Genomic DNA, 15,517 nt, shown 5'->3' with positions numbered 1-15,517 from the left:
GGATTAGCAGTGGACACGCATGAAGGAACAGGATGCTATGCAGAGAAACCTGGGCAGGGTTGAGAGGTGAGCCCATGCCAACCGCATGCATTTCAGCAACACCAAAGTGCAAGGCCCTGCAAGCGATTCAGTGCAATCCCAAGCACAAATAAAGGCGGGGTGGAGAATGGGTTGACAGCAGCCCTGAGGACAAGCATTTGGGAGTGTCGTTTGATGATTCAACATGAGCCAGCAATACGTGCTTCCAGCTCAGAAGGCCAAGCGTATCCTGGGTTGCATGAAGAGAAGTGTGAGCAGCAGGTCGAGGGGGGTGGGTCTGCCCTTCTGCTCTGCTCTCATGAGACCCCACTTGGAGTACTGCATCCAGTTCAAGAGCCCTGAAAACAGGTACATTGAGCTGTTGGAGTGGGTCCAGAGCAGGGCCATGAAGATAGAGTGCTAGAGCACTTTCAGTACCTGCAGGGTACCGGCAGGAAAGCTGGGGAGGGACTTTTTAATTAGGGCATGTAGCAACAGGACAAGGGGAAAAGGCTTTAAACTGGAAGGGGGTAGATTTAGCCTAGGTAACAGGACAACATTCTTTACTGTGAGGGTGGTGAGACACTGGAACAGGCTGCCCAGCAAGGTTGCGGGTGCCCTCTCCCTGGAGGCACTCAAGGCCAGGCTGGATGGGGCTTTCAACAACCTGGTCTAGAGGGAGATGTCCCTGCCTATAGGCGGGGGTTGGATCTACAGCGTCCTAAAGGTCCCTTCCAACCGTACCCATAGAATGATTCTGTGGATGGGAGGAAGTGGCGCTGGGATTTGGGTGTAGAGGCCCGACCCCGAGCTGGGTGCATGGCTGCCCTCCTGCATGCCGAGGAGCCACGTTGCTCCAAATCTAGATGACAGTGCCTTTGGTTGTTTTTTGTGGGTGAACAGCAAAGCATGCTCCTTGTATTTCAGTCTGCTAGACTGAGAGTGCTGCTGGTGGGCAATCAAAATGGAGGTGAAGCTGAAGTACAGTGTTCCCCACTATTATTAATAGTCTTTCATTCAACGCGTGTCCAAGGTTTCCAAAACCTTCTGGCTACTGCCGTGTCGGCTTCCTGCTTTGTCAGAGTGGCACCTAGAGGAGTTCTCCGAGCTCTGACGCTCTGCCTTGACAAGACCCTAATCGACAAAGGCCACCGGGGCATCCAGCAGGGCACACCGGGAACCCTATGGCCGGGGTGGGGCAAAAGGCCTTGTGACATCACAGGGCAGGACATGACATCAGTCTTTAACTCTGTTGTGGTTTGGTGATTTTTTCTTGTCAGCATTCCACACGAGAACGTCACGTGACCCGGTGGAAGTGAAAGAGTTAATGTTCTGGTTGCGTTTACTGCGTCTCGTGGGCATTCTGAGTATCCCGATGGGAGGGGAGGGGCGGCCTCCCCGGAGGACTTGGCGCCAAGAGCAGTGAGGTGGAGCTCCGGCGAGGACCCCGGGCGTCTCTCCCGCCCTCGGGGCCGGCCGCGCTCGCTGCGGAGAAGGGCACGTGCTTCCCTCCCGCTCTGGGTACTCTTCTCTCTCGTTTTGTTTCATTTGGTTGGAATTAGTAAATTACCGTTCCTCCTCAGATCGTTGCCGGTGTGTTCCTCCTGTGAAACCCATCTACCAGCTCTCTGCCCTTCCCCCCCCTCCGGGAGCGCGCGGCCCCTGGCGCGCCCTGCTGTGAGGCCGGGGCCGGCCGGATCGCGCAGCAAATTGCTGGTACCCCTTCCTTTTTTTCCTTCGCCCTTTTGTCTCTTTTATTGGGATTTTTTTTTTCCGGGCCTGTGCCCCACTTGTCACGGACTCAGATCTGACTCCATGACACCCTTTCACTGTGACACCCTTTCACGGTGCCCGTGCTCCGTCACTTCATGGAAATGGGACCAACAGCCTCAGCCTCCATAAGAACAGAGCACTGGGGAAAGGACAGCAACAGTGCTTCTGACCTGCTCTGCCACATGGAGGCTGAAATAGACTTAATGGAGAGGCACCCGAGGACCCTGCTCCCGTCTCACTGGGAAGCACGCAGGAGCCGGCAGGAGAGGAAGGCGGCACAAGATAGTGGGAAGAGGAAGAAACCCCCTGTAGACTTCGCATCCAGCGTTGGCTGCAGTGCTGATTCTATGGATGGCCAGCGGGAAAGTCAGCAGTGCAAGTGAGTGCTGTGGCGAGGCCAGTGCTCTGGGCAGAAGTGGTGCCTTTCCTCTCCTGACTCCCGTATTCATGGCTACAAATTCCCAAGAGAATGGGAGAACTCGTTTGGTGATTCAGCATGAGCCAGCAATATGTGCTTGCAGCCCAGAAGGCCAACCGTATCGCGGGTTGCATGAAGAGAAGTGTGAGCAGCAGGTCGAGGGGGGTGGGTCTGCCCTTCTGCTCTGCTCTCATGAGACCCCACTTGGAGTACTGTGTCCAGTTCGGGAGCCCCGAACACAAGAAGGACATTGAGCTCCTGGAGTGGGTCCAGAGGAGGGCCATGAAGATAATCAGAGTGCTAGAGCACTTCCAGTACCTGAAGGGGACCTGCAGGAAAGCAGGGGAGGGACTTTTTAATAAGGGCATGTAGCAAGAGGACAAGGGGAAAAGGCTTTAAACTGGAAGGGGGTAGATTTAGCCTAGGTAACAGGACAACGTTCTTTACTGTGAGGGTGGTAAGACACTGGAACAGGCTGCCCAGCAAGGTTGGGGGTGCCCTCTCCCTGGAGGCACTCAAGGCCAGGCTGGATGGGGCTTTGAGCAACCTGGTCCAGAGGGAGATGTCCCTGCCTATAGCCGGGGGTTGGATCTACAGGATCCTAAAGGTCCCTTCCAACCGTACCCATAGAATGATTCTGTGGATGGGAGGAAGTGGCGCTGGGATTTGGGTGTAGAGGCCCGACCCCGAGCTGGGTGCATGGCTGCCCTCCTGCATGCTGAGGAGCCACGTTGCTCCAAATCTAGATGACAGTGCCTTTTGTAGTTTTTTGTGGGTGAACAGCAAAGCATGCTTCTTGTATTTCAGTCTGCTAGACTGAGAGTGCTGCTGGTGGGCAATCAAAATGGAGGTGAAGCTGAAGTACAGTGTTCCCCGCCATTATTAAAAGTCTTTCATTCAACGCGTGTCCAAGGTTTCCAAAACCTTCTGGCTACTGCCGTGTCGGCTTCCTGCTTTGTCAGAGTGGCACCTAGAGGAGTTCTCCGAGCTCTGACCCTCTGCCTTGACGAGATCCTAATCAACAAAGGCCACCGGGGCATCCAGCAGGGCACACCGGGAACCCTATGGCCGGGGTGGGGCAAAAGGCTTTGTGACATCACAGGGCAGGACATGACATCAGTCTTCAAGACACATGGGCAGCCTTTCCCAGCGCAATCATTTTGAGCAGCTGCTCCATCCTGGTGGTCACTGCTCTGGGTGACTGGCACATTTGTGCTGAGATTCGTCTTTAGGAGAGAACAGGATGAAGCTCAGCGTGACTCTTTTCCTGACCATCACTCTGGCTATGTCCTCATTTGCTGGATTCAGCCCTCGCTGTTCCAGCTATTTTGTTTGGATTTGTAATCAGGACAAAAAGCCAGTCCGTCCTGAGGAGCAGGTGCCCATTGACACCCAGCACCGTGCCTCCTACTGGCCCCGCCAGCTAGGCCTTTCAGAACGTCCCAGATGGATCCGGTACAGGGTCAGCAAGGTTGTCCCTCCAGATGACCCAAAGCAGCAGTCCACCGGCCCCACGCAGAAGGTCTTCAGCTTGCACGACATCCTGGGCCACGTCCGTGTCAATCTTGTCCAAACACACGTACCCTGTGTCCTCATGGATGTGTTGAAGCACATGTGCATCCTGATCCTGCTGAGGATTTTCTGTGGGCTCTGGAGAAACATTAGACGACCACGGGGACAGGTGAGCAACTGAAATGCATCGCGCAGGGAGGGTACCACGGGAGGGGAGCTGGCAACCACCAAGGCCTTGTCTGTGAAGCCTTCCAAGGAAAGCAGACTCCCAGAGGTCCGCTAGCTCTCCCCAGGGACTTACCCAGCCATGGGGCTGACACCCAATTGGAAACCCGCGTCCTACTCGGGGCCTGCCTGAGGTGCTGGGAGCCGCATGCTTGGGGCAGTCCTGTGAGCCAGGAAAGGCTGCACAGGAATTGGAGCCCTGCAGGGGAATGCTCTGCAAAGTGAGGATGCATCCCTTTCACTGTGCCCATGCTCCATCACTTCCAGGAAACGGGACCAACAGCCTCAGCCTCCTTAAGAACAGAGCACCGGGGAAGGGACAGCAACAATGCTACTGAGCTGGTCCGTCGCATTGAGGCTAAAATAGACCTAATGGAGAGGCACCTGAGGACCCTGCTCCAATCCCACCGGGAAGCGCGCAGGAGCCAGCAGGAGAGGAATGCGGCACAAAAGAGTGGCGTGAGCTGCTAGTTCCAAGGTTTTCAAAGATCTTCCTCTCCACCTTTCAGACAGCATACGTGTATCCGCACCGTACACACGTATATAAACAAATTTCCTTCATGTAATTCTGTTGCCTGGAGCAACAGGATATTTTCTTCTGAATGATGTTTCGGTGTTTAAAAATAAATTGTTAAAAAACTGAGCTTTAAGCTGAGTTGTCCTTTTCTGAGGGGTCTGAGTAATAATTTAAATACTGGAAAAATATGTGGTAATATAGACTGGTGTGAAGAAGCACGCATGGAAATTCATTTTTTCTTTATCTACGTTCCATGGACACCAGACTTTCCACCTCCAGTATTTTCAGACCTGGCCACACCTATGACACTTACCTGGTACAAACTCAAACGGCAAAGTGCAAAGCCAGAGCTGGCAATAAAAATCACACTGAAGAGCTTCACAGAAGAAGGACTCTTCAAGGAATAATCTTACTGCACAGATAGAGTGGGAGCACCGACAAACAAAAAGGCACGCAGTAGTGTTAAATACACACCACAGCCCCTATTTCCATCTATCATCCTGCTATTCATGGTCTGTGCGATGAAGCTGGGTCTGTGTGGGGCATAATATACACAATCTCTTTCTAAAGAAAAGTATGGTCCACATCTGATCAAGTTCATACACTTATGATCCAAGCGGTTTTAGTTTGGGCTGAACGTTGTGAGCAGGAATAATTCAGAGGCTACATACCATCCTCCGTACACAAACACCAACTCTGGAATACCACTGAAGGCTCAGAGCATAGATAACATCTGATCTCTGAATGAGCATTCATATAACATCAAGAATCGGTTAAGTGTTTCACATACAGAAACTTATAAATAAAATGGAGACCAACATGGCTTCCTAGTGAAAAGACAGGGGTGAGCAGCTTTTACATTAAAATAGAAGAGATTTAGGTTGGATGTTGGGAAGGAATTCCTTACCCAGCGTGTGGTGAAGCACTGGAACAGCTGCCCATAGAGCTGGGAGTACCCCATCCACGGAGGCACTCAAGGCCAGGCTGGATGGGGCTTTCAACAACCTGGTCTAGAGGGAGATGTCCCTGCCTATAGGCGGGGGTTGGATCTACAGCGTCCTAAAGGTCCCTTCCAACCGTACCCATAGAATGATTCTGTGGATGGGAGGAAGTGGCGCTGGGATTTGGGTGTAGAGGCCCCACCCCGAGCTGGGTGCATGGCTGCCGTCCTGCATGCCGAGGAGCCACGTTGCTCCAAATCTAGATGACAGTGCCTTTGGTTGTTTTTTGTGGGTGAACAGCAAAGCATGCTCCTTGTATTTCAGTCTGCTAGACTGAGAGTGCTGCTGGTGGGCAATCAAAATGGAGGTGAAGCTGAAGTACAGTGTTCCCCACTATTATTAATAGTCTTTCATTCAACGCGTGCCCAAGGCTTCCACAACCTTCTGGCTACTGCCGTGTCAGCTTCCTGCTTTGTCAGAGTGGCACCTAGAGGAGTTCTCCGAGCTCTGACCCTCTGCCTTGACGAGACCCTAATCGACAAAGGCCACCGGGGCATCCAGCAGGGCACACCGGGAACCCTATGGCCGGGGTGGGGCAAAAGGCTTTGTGACATCACAGGGCAGGACATGACATCAGTCTTTAACTCTGTTGTGGTTTGGTGATTTTTTGTTGTCAGCATTCCACACCAGAACGTCACGTGACCCGGTGGAAGTGAAAGAGTTAATGTTCTGGTTGCGTTTACTGCGTCTCGTGGGCATTCTGAGTATCCCGATGGGAGGGGAGGGGCGGCCTCCCCGGAGGACTTGGCGCCAAGAGCAGTGAGGTGGAGCTCCGGCGAGGACCCCGGGCGTCTCTCCCGCCCTCGGGGCCGGCCGCGCTCGCTGCGGAGAAGGGCACGTGCTTCCCTCCCGCTCTGGGTACTCTTCTCTCTCGTTTTGTTTCATTTGGTTGGAATTAGTAAATTACCGTTCCTCCTCAGATCGTTGCCGGTGTGTTCCTCCTGTGAAACCCATCTACCAGCTCTCTGCCCTTCCCCCCCTCCGGGAGCGCGCGGCCCCTGGCGCGCCCTGCTGTGAGGCCGGGGCCGGCCGGATCGCGCAGCAAATTGCTGGTACCCCTTCCTTTTTTTCCTTCGCCCTTTTGTCTCTTTTATTGGGATTTTTTTTTTCCGGGCCTGTGCCCCACTTGTCACGGACTCAGATCTGACTCCATGACACCCTTTCACTGTGACACCCTTTCACGGTGCCCGTGCTCCGTCACTTCATGGAAATGGGACCAATAGCCTAAGCCTCCTTAAGAACAGAGCACTGGGGAAAGGACAGCAACAGTGCTTCTGACCTGCTCTGCCACATGGAGGCTGAAATAGACTTAATGGAGAGGCACCCGAGGACCCTGCTCCAGTCTCACTGGGAAGCACGCAGGAGTCGGCAGGAGAGGAAGGCGGCACAAGATAGTGGGAAGAGGAAGAAACCCCCTGTAGACTTCGCATCCAGCATTGGCTGCAGTGCTGATTCTATGGATGGCCAGCGGGAAAGTCAGCAGTGCAAGTGAGTGCTGTGGCAAGGCCAGTGCTCTGGGCAGAATGGGTGCCTTTCCTCTCCTGACTCCTGTATTCATGGCTACAAATTCTCAAGAGAATGGGAGAACTCGTTTGGTGATTCAGCATGAGCCAGCAATATGTGCTTGCAGCCCAGAAGGCCAACCGTATCGCGGGTTGCATGAAGAGAAGTGTGAGCAGCAGGTCGAGGGGGGTGGGTCTGCCCTTCTGCTCTGCTCTCATGAGACCCCACTTGGAGTACTGTGTCCAGTTCGGGAGCCCCGAACACAAGAAGGACATTGAGCTCCTGGAGTGGGTCCAGAGGAGGGCCATGAAGATAATCAGAGTACTAGAACACTTCCAGTGCCTGAAGGGGGCCTGCAGGAAAGCAGGGGAGGGACTTTTTAATAAGGGCGTGTAGCAAGAGGACAAGGGGAAAAGGCTTTAAACTGGAAGGGGGTAGATTTAGCCTAGGTAACAGGACAACGTTCTTTACTGTGAGGGTGGTAAGACACTGGAACAGGCTGCCCAGCAAGGTTGGGGGTGCCCTCTCCCTGGAGGCACTCAAGGCCAGGCTGGATGGGGCTTTGAGCAACCTTGTGTAGAGGGAGATGTCCCCGCCTATAGCCAGGGGTTGGATCTACAGCATCCTAAAGGTCCCTTCCAACCGTACCCATAGAATGATTCTGTGGATGGGAGGAAGTGGCGCTGGGATTTGGGTGTAGAGGCCCGACCCCGAGCTGGGTGCATGGCTGCCGTCCTGCATGCCGAGGAGCCACGTTGCTCCAAATCTCGATGACAATGCCTTTTGTAGTTTTTTGTGGGTGAACAGCAAAGCATGCTTCTTGTATTTTAGTCTGCTAGACTGAGAGTGCTGCTGGTGGGCAATCAAAATGGAGGTGAAGCTGAAGTACAGTGTTCCCCGCCATTATTAAAAGTCTTTCATTCAACGCGTGTCCAAGGTTTCCAAAACCTTCTGGCTACTGCCGTGTCGGCTTCCTGCTTTGTCAGAGTGGCACCTAGAGGAGTTCTCCGAGCTCTGACGCTCTGCCTTGACGAGATCCTAATCGACAAAGGCCACTGGGGCATCCAGCAGGGCACACCGGGAACCCTATGGCCGGGGTGGGGCAAAAGGCTTTGTGACATCACAGGGCAGGACATGACATCAGTCTTCAAGACACATGGGCAGCCTTTCCCAGCGCAATCATTTTGAGCAGCTGCTCCATCCTGGTGGTCACTGCTCTGGGTGACTGGCACTTTTGTGCTGAGATTCGTCTTTAGGAGAGAACAGGATGAAGCTCAGCGTGACTCTTTTCCTGACCATCACTCTGGCTATGTCCCCATTTGCTGGATTCAGCCCTCGCTGTTCCAGCTATTTTGTTTGGATTTGTAATCAGGACAAAAAGCCAGTCCGTCCTGAGGAGCAGCTGCCCATTGACACCCAGCACCATGCCTCCTACTGGCCCCGCCAGCTAGGCTTTTCAGAACGTCCCAGATGGATCCGGTACAGGGTCAGCAAGGTTGTTACTACAAAGGACCCAAAGCAGCAGTCCACCGGCCCCACGCAGAAAGTCTTCAGCTTGCACGACATCCTGGGCCACGTCCGTGACAATCTTGTCCAAACACACTTACCCTGTGTTTTCATGGATGTGTTGAAGCACATGTGCATCCTGATCCTGCTGAGGATTTTCTGTGGGCTCTGGAGAAACATTAGACGACCACGGGGACAGGTGAGCAACTGAAATGCATCGCGCAGGGAGGGTACCACGGGAGGGGAGCTGGCAACCACCAAGGCCTTGTCTGTGAAGCCTTCCAAGGAAAGCAGACTCCCAGAGGTCCGCTAGTTCTCCCCAGGGACTTACCCAGCCATGGGGCTGACACCCAATTGGAAACCCGCGTCCTACACGGGGCCTGCCTGAGGTGCTGGGAGCCGCATGCTTGGGGCAGTCCTGTGAGCCAGGAAAGGCTGCACAGGAATTGGAGCCCTGCAGGGGAATGCTCTGCAAAGTGAGGATGCATCCCTTTCACTGTGCCCATGCTCCATCACTTCCAGGAAACGGGACCAACAGCCTCAGCCTCCTTAAGAACAGAGCACCGGGGAAGGGACAGCAACAGTGCTACTGAGCTGCTCCGCTGCATTGAGGCTGAAATAGACCTAATGGAGAGGCACCTGAGGACCCTGCTCCAATCCCACCGGGAAGCGCGCAGGAGCCAGCAGGAGAGGAATGCGGCACAAAAGAGTGGCATGAGCTGCTAGTTCCAAGGTTTTCAAAGACCTTCCTCTCCACCTTTCAGACAGCATACGTGTATCCGCACCCTACACACGTATATAAACAAATTTCCTTCATGTAATTCTGTTGCCTGGAGCAACAGGATATTTTCTTCTGAATGATGTATCGGTGTTTAAAAATAAATTGTTAAAAAACTGAGCTTTAAGCTGAGTTGTCCTTTTTGTGGTCTGAGTAATAATTTAAATACTGGAAAAATATGTGGTAATATAGACTGGTGTGAAGAAGCACGCATGGAAATTCATTTTTTCTTTATCTACGTTCCATGGACACCAGACTTTCCACCTCCAGTATTTTCAGACCTGGCCACACCTATGACACTTACCTGGTACAAACTCAAACGGCAAAGTGCAAAGCCAGAGCTGGCAATAAAAATCACACTGAAGAGCTTCACAGAAGAAGGACTCTTCAAGGAATAATCTTACTGCACAGATAGAGTGGGAGCACCGACAAACAAAAAGGCACGCAGTAGTGTTAAATACACACCACAGCCCCTATTTCCATCTATCATCCTGCTATTCATGGTCTGTGCGATGAAGCTGGGTCTGTGTGGGGCATAATATACACAATCTCTTTCTAAAGAAAAGTATGGTCCACATCTGATCAAGTTCATACACTTATGATCCAAGCGGTTTTAGTTTGGGCTGAACGTTGTGAGCAGGAATAATTCAGAGGCTACATACCATCCTCCGTACACAAACACCAACTCTGGAATACCACTGAAGGCTCAGAGCATAGATAACATCTGATCTCTGAATGTGCATACATATAATATCAAAAATCAGTTAAGTGTTTCACATACAGCATGTATTACAAAGTTAGACCTATAATTACACCCGTATCTCACTTCTTTGCTTTTCATAGTTCTGTTTACATAGGGGAAACATTCAAGTCTCCCTGCAAGCTGCTCAGCAATGTCAGCTCACACTTATTTCTGTGATTACTGAGAACACTCAACATCTCAGGAACTGCTTGGTTAATGAAGATGCCCCTGCACACCAGTGGTAGCAGCAAGGCTTTCTAATCAGCTAGCAGAGCTTTCAAGTTCAGCCTAAGATGGGGCTAACATCAGATTCATTAAACTCCCATCAGTTGAAATTAAAATGCTGTACTAAAAAGGCTGACAAAGTCGTCTTACTCATGCTTCTGCAGTACAATGTTCCAAACAGAACAGCTTTGTAAGCAAGAAAAATATCTGACAGATTATATTAGTGATTTATTATAGAGGTAATGACCTTGAACTGACAGAACAGAAAAAAAAAAATAAAAAAATTTTTAAAAAATCAGTCTTTTGGTATGTAAAGGAAGCTTATAAATAAAATGGAGACCGATATGGTTTCATAGTAAAAAGACAGGAGAACAGCTTTTAAATTAAAATAGAAGAGATTAAGGTTAGATGTTGGGAAGGACTTCTTTACCTAGAGGGCAGTGAGGCACTGGTACAGCTGCCCATAGAGCTGTGGGTGCCCCATCCATGGAGGCACTCAAAGCCAGGTTGGATGGGGCCCTGGCAGCCTGAGCTGCGGGGGTGCCTGTACCTGTACCCTCAACAAATACTTGTGTTGAAAACTTCCCCTTTCCCTCTCCTAGCTTTGTATTTTGCAATAGTTCTCAAATCCAAGTCTTTGTTCCCAAATCCAAGAAAGCACGTGAGCTCAGGACAGCACTGCTCCAGTGCTTTACCATATTCTTGATTTCTCATACCCCTTAACCTACTCTTCAGGACCTTTCTCCTTCCCGTGCAGTTCACTTCTATGAACTTTCTCCCTGCTTTGCTGTCTAGATCTGGAAGAGCTTTAGCAAAACTAGCATGCACATTTATCTGAGCTCAAATATCAGCCATCTAAGCACTGAATTTTTTATTTTATTTTGGTATTTCAGCTTAAGGAGATGTATTAAGTTCTCAGATCTGTATGAAGTCTTGTTTGAACTAATAACTAACAAAAACAACATTAAATAATTATCAGATACAACAATAATCTGTTCAAAGTCCCACTGTTATTTGTTTTGCAGCAGTCTGCAAAATGTAATCAATATCTAAAACAAACACTCCAAAGATTTTTAACGTTTAAGCGTACATCTATATACTCACAACTCGTAAGTATACAACAAAATCTCCCTTGAAAAGCCTTGCAGATGTTATGTTTTTATGCATTTTCCACTTCTTGAAATGGTATTCTAAATTGGAACTGTGCTCACATTCAACTACAAGCAGCTTTTCTGAGCTATTTACTTGGTTTCTTCAGTTCTGTTGCAGTAATATTAAGACTGTTTGGAATAAATTATAAATCCAACTAATAAAAGAAAACTATAGCCTCATGCTACCTATGTATAGGAAAAGAAGGTTAAAACAATAGTAGCAGAAGGAAACAACTGCATTCAAAAACTGAAGTCTCCATACTGTTCTGCAATAACTTCAGTATAAACCCCAGCTGATACTTTAAATCTTACTTCTCCGTATTGGAAGTGGCTAGAGAAGCTTATCTATACCAATGCACGCAGCATGGGCAACAAACAAGAAGAGTTAGAAGCCATTGTGCAGCAGGCAAACTATGACCTAGTTGCCATTACAGAAACGTGGTGGGACCACTCCCATGATTGGAGTGCTGCAATGGATGGCTACAAACTCTTCAGGAAGGATAGGCAGGGAAGGAGGGGTGGTGGAGTGGCTCTCTATGTTAAAGAGTGCTTTGAGGTGACTGAACTTATGACTGGGGAAAATAAGGTTGAATCCTTATGGGTTAAGATCAGGGGAAGAGCCGACAAGGCAGACATCCTGGTGAGCGTCTGTTATAGACCGCCAAACCAGGATGAAGAGACAGATGAGTTGTTCTATGAGCAGCTGGCTGAAGCTGCGCGACCGCTGGCCCTTGACCTCATGGGGGACTTCAACTTCCCTGACATATGCTGGGAATACAATCTAGCACAGAAGAAGCAGTCTAGGAGGTTTCTGGAATGTATGGAGGACAACTTCTTGATGCAGATGATAAGAGAACCTACAAGAGGAGCTGCCCCGTTAGACCTGCTGTTCACAAACAGAGAAGGTCTGGTGGGAGATGTAGAGGTTGGGGGCTGTCTTGGGCAGAGTGACCACGACATGGTAGAGTTCTCGATTCTTGGTGGAGTCAGGAGGGGGAACAGCAAAACTGCTACCTTGGACTTCTGGAGGGCAGACTTTGAATTGTTCAGGAGACTAGTAGGGAGAGTCCTAGGAAGGAAGATTATGGAGCAGATTGTCTTGAGGGAGATCACACAGCATGTGCAGGACAACCGGGGGATGAGGCCTAGCCAGCATGGTGTCATGAAGGGCAGGTCCTGCTTGACCAACCTGATCTCCTTCTATGATCCAGTGACCCGTCTGGTGGATGAGGGAAAGGCTGTTGATGTGGTCTACCTAGACTTCAGCAAAGCCTTTGACACTGTCTCCCACAGTATTCTCCTCCAGCAGCTGGCAGTCCGTGGCTTGGACAGATACACTCTTGGCTGGGTAAGGAACTGGCTGGAGGGCCGGGCCCAGAGAGTGGTGGTGAATGGAGTTAAATCCAGCTGGCGAGTGGTCACGAGTGGTGTTCCCCAGGGGTCGGTGCTGGGGCCTGTCCTCTTTAATATCTTTATTGATGACCTGGATGAAGGTATTGAGTGCACCCTCGGTAAGTTTGCAGATGACACCAAGCTGGCTGGAAGTGTTGATCTGCCTGAGGATAGCGAGGCCTTACAGAGGGATCTGGATAGGTTGGATAGCTGGGCTGAAGCCAATGGGATGGGATTCAACAAGACCAAATGCTGGGTCCTGAACTTTGGCTGCAATAACCCCAGGCAACACTACAGGCTTGGGGCATAGTGGCTGGAAGACTGTGTAGAGGAAATGGACCTGGGGGTGTTGATTGACGCTAGACTGAACATGAGCCAGCAGTGTGCCCAGGTGGCCAAGAAGGCCAATGGCATCCTGGCTTGTATCAGAAATAGTGTGGCCAGCAGGAACAGGGAAGTAATTATCCCCCTGTACTCAGCACTGGTGAGGCTGCACCTTGAGTACTGTGTCCAGTTTTGGGCCCCTCACTGTAAGAAAGACACTGAGGCCCTCCAGAGGAGGGCAGCAAAGCTGGTGAGGGGTCTGGAGCACAGGCCTTACGAAGAGCTGCTGAAGGAGCTGGGATTGTTCAGTCTAGAGAAGAGGAGGCTCAGGGGAGACCTTATTGCTCTCTATAACTACCTGAAGGGAGGTTGTAGTGAGCTGGGGGTCAGCCTCTTCTCTCAGGTGACTAGTGATAGAACGAGAGGGAATGGCTTCAGGCTGCGCCAGGGAAGATTCAGGCTGGACATTAGGAAATACTACTTCTGTGAAAGGGTGGTCAGGCACTGGAATGGGCTGCCCAGAGAGGTGGTGGAGTCACCGAGCCTGGTGGTGTTCAAAGAGCGTTTGGATGTTGTGTTGAGGGACATCGTTTAGCGAGAACCATTGGTGAAGGGCGAATGGTTATACTGGATGATCCTGTGGGTCTTTTCCAACCTTAGCGATTCTATGATTCTATCTTTGGTTGTGCTTAGTGAGTTTCTTAGTTTCTCCTCCCTGCAAAAAGAGAAAGTTTAACCCAAACTAGTTATGAGATTTCCAGGTAACTTAAGTGACACGATTTAACCATCAAGACACCTTACCATGCAAGTTCTGGTGCCATATTCCAACCATTATGTCAGATATGATAGAGTTTGCCAGAAGTCTGATCACGCAAGGTTAAGAAGTAAGCCATCTTCAGCCATCTTCAATTATTTTGTACTATATCTCAAAATATTTTTTTCAACTGATTTCTGGCCATTGGAATCATAGAATGGCCTGGGTTGAAAAGGACCTCAAAGATCACCCAGCTTCAACCTCCCCCACTATGTGCAGGGTTGCCAACCACCAGGCCAGGCTGCCCAGAGCCACACCCAGCCTGGCCTTGAACACCTCCAGGGATGGGGCATCCATAACCTCCTTGGGCAACCTGTTACAGTGCATCATCACCCTCTGAGTGAACTCCTAATATCTAACCTAAACAACCTCCTATCAGTTTAAAACCATTCCCCCTTGTCCTACCACTGTCCACCCTCGTAAACCACTGTTTCCCCTCCTGTTTATATGCTCCCTTCAAGTACTGAAAGGCCACAGTGAGGTCACCCTGGAGCCTTCTCCAAGCCAAACAAGCCCAGTTCCCTCAACCTTTCCTCATAGGAGAGGTGCTCCAGCCCTCTGATCATCTTAGCGGCCCTCCTCTGGACCCACTCCAAGAGCTCCACATCCTTCCTGTACTGGGGGCCCCAGGCCTGGATGCAGTACTCCAGATAGGGCCTCACAAGAGCAGAGTAGAGGGGGACAATCCCCTCCCTCTCCCTGATGGCCACCCCTTTTTTAATGCAGCCCAGAACACAGTTGGCCTTCCAGGCTGCAGGAACACACTGCTGGCTCATGTCCAGCTTCTCATCTACCAGGACCCCCCAAGTCCTTCTCTGCAGGTCTGCTCTCACGAAGATCTTGCCCCAGTTTGTATAAATACCTGGGATTGCCCCAACACTAGTGCAGCACCCTGCACTTAACTTTACTGAACCTCATTAGGTTCACATAGGCCCACTTCTCCAGCCTGTCCAGGTCCCTCTGGACAGCTTCCCCTCCTTCCAGTCTATCAGCTGCACCGCTCAGCTTGGTGTCACCCGCAAACTTGCTGAAGGTGCACTCAATGCCATCATCTGTGTCATTGATGAAGAGGTTGAAGAGCACGGGTCCCAAGACTGACCCCTGAGGGACACCGCTTATGACCGGCCTCCAATCTGACACAGAACCATTGATCACAACCCTTTGGCTGCATCCAGCCAGCCAATTCCTCATCCATCAAACAGTCCATCCTTCAAATCCATACCTCTCCAATTTAGAGAGAAGGATGTGGTGAGGGACCATGTCAAAGGCCTTGCAGAAGTCCAGGTAGATGACATCCATTGCCCTTCCCCCATCCACCCAAGCAGTCACTCCATCATAGAAGGCCACCAGATTGGTCAAGAAAGATCTACCTTTGGTGAAGCCATGCTGGCTGTCTTGGATCACCTCTTTATCCCGTATGTGCCTTAACATAGCTTCTAGGAGGATCTGCTCCATGATCTTCCCAGGCACAGAGGCGAGGCTCACTGGCCTGTAGTTGCCCAGATCTTCCTTTCTCCCTTTCTTAAAAATGGGAGTAATGTTCCCGTTTTTCCAGTCATTGGGGACTTCACAAGACAGCCATGATTTTTCAAATATGATAGAGAGCAGCTTGGCAATC

The 15,517-nt window shown here is 50.7% G+C and overlaps 2 protein-coding genes and 1 non-coding gene across 3 annotated transcripts; 2 read left to right on the top strand and 1 right to left on the bottom strand.

Moving 5' to 3' along the window:
- The first annotated feature begins 1,670 nt into the window (after window positions 1-1,670).
- Window positions 1,671-4,602, top strand: LOC418086. Its single transcript, XM_004937831.4, has 2 exons — window positions 1,671-3,890; window positions 4,214-4,602. The coding sequence occupies exons 1-2, from the start codon at window positions 3,453-3,455 to the stop codon at window positions 4,415-4,417; spliced, it is 642 nt and encodes a 213-aa protein (XP_004937888.2). The 5' UTR covers window positions 1,671-3,452; the 3' UTR covers window positions 4,418-4,602.
- A 1,585-nt stretch (window positions 4,603-6,187) lies between these two features.
- On the top strand, window positions 6,188-11,719 carry LOC121109339. Its single transcript, XM_046909966.1, has 2 exons — window positions 6,188-8,672; window positions 8,996-11,719. The coding sequence occupies exons 1-2, from the start codon at window positions 8,235-8,237 to the stop codon at window positions 9,197-9,199; spliced, it is 642 nt and encodes a 213-aa protein (XP_046765922.1). The 5' UTR covers window positions 6,188-8,234; the 3' UTR covers window positions 9,200-11,719.
- On the bottom strand, window positions 8,980-9,033 carry MIR7450 (microRNA 7450). The gene has a single exon (NR_105619.1). It is a non-coding gene; the product is annotated as a microRNA 7450 (primary transcript).
- Window positions 11,720-15,517: the final 3,798 nt, after the last annotated feature.

The sequence above is a fragment of the Gallus gallus genome, chromosome 1 (assembly GCF_016699485.2).
Source record: "Gallus gallus isolate bGalGal1 chromosome 1, bGalGal1.mat.broiler.GRCg7b, whole genome shotgun sequence".
Lineage (NCBI taxonomy): Eukaryota > Metazoa > Chordata > Aves > Galliformes > Phasianidae > Gallus > Gallus gallus.
The sequence above is the reverse complement of the archived record's forward strand: the minus strand, read 5'-3'. Positions and strand labels throughout refer to the sequence as shown.

Bases quoted from the DNA above. Each gene is read 5' to 3' on its own strand.
- LOC418086 (XM_004937831.4), top strand. From the start codon at position 3,453: ATGAAGCTCAGCGTGACTCTTTTCCTGACCATCACTCTGGCTATGTCC. The intron at 3,891-4,213 runs GTGAGCAACTGA...CATCACTTCCAG, and splicing joins TTAGACGACCACGGGGACAG to GAAACGGGACCAACAGCCTC.
- LOC121109339 (XM_046909966.1), top strand. From the start codon at position 8,235: ATGAAGCTCAGCGTGACTCTTTTCCTGACCATCACTCTGGCTATGTCC. The intron at 8,673-8,995 runs GTGAGCAACTGA...CATCACTTCCAG, and splicing joins TTAGACGACCACGGGGACAG to GAAACGGGACCAACAGCCTC.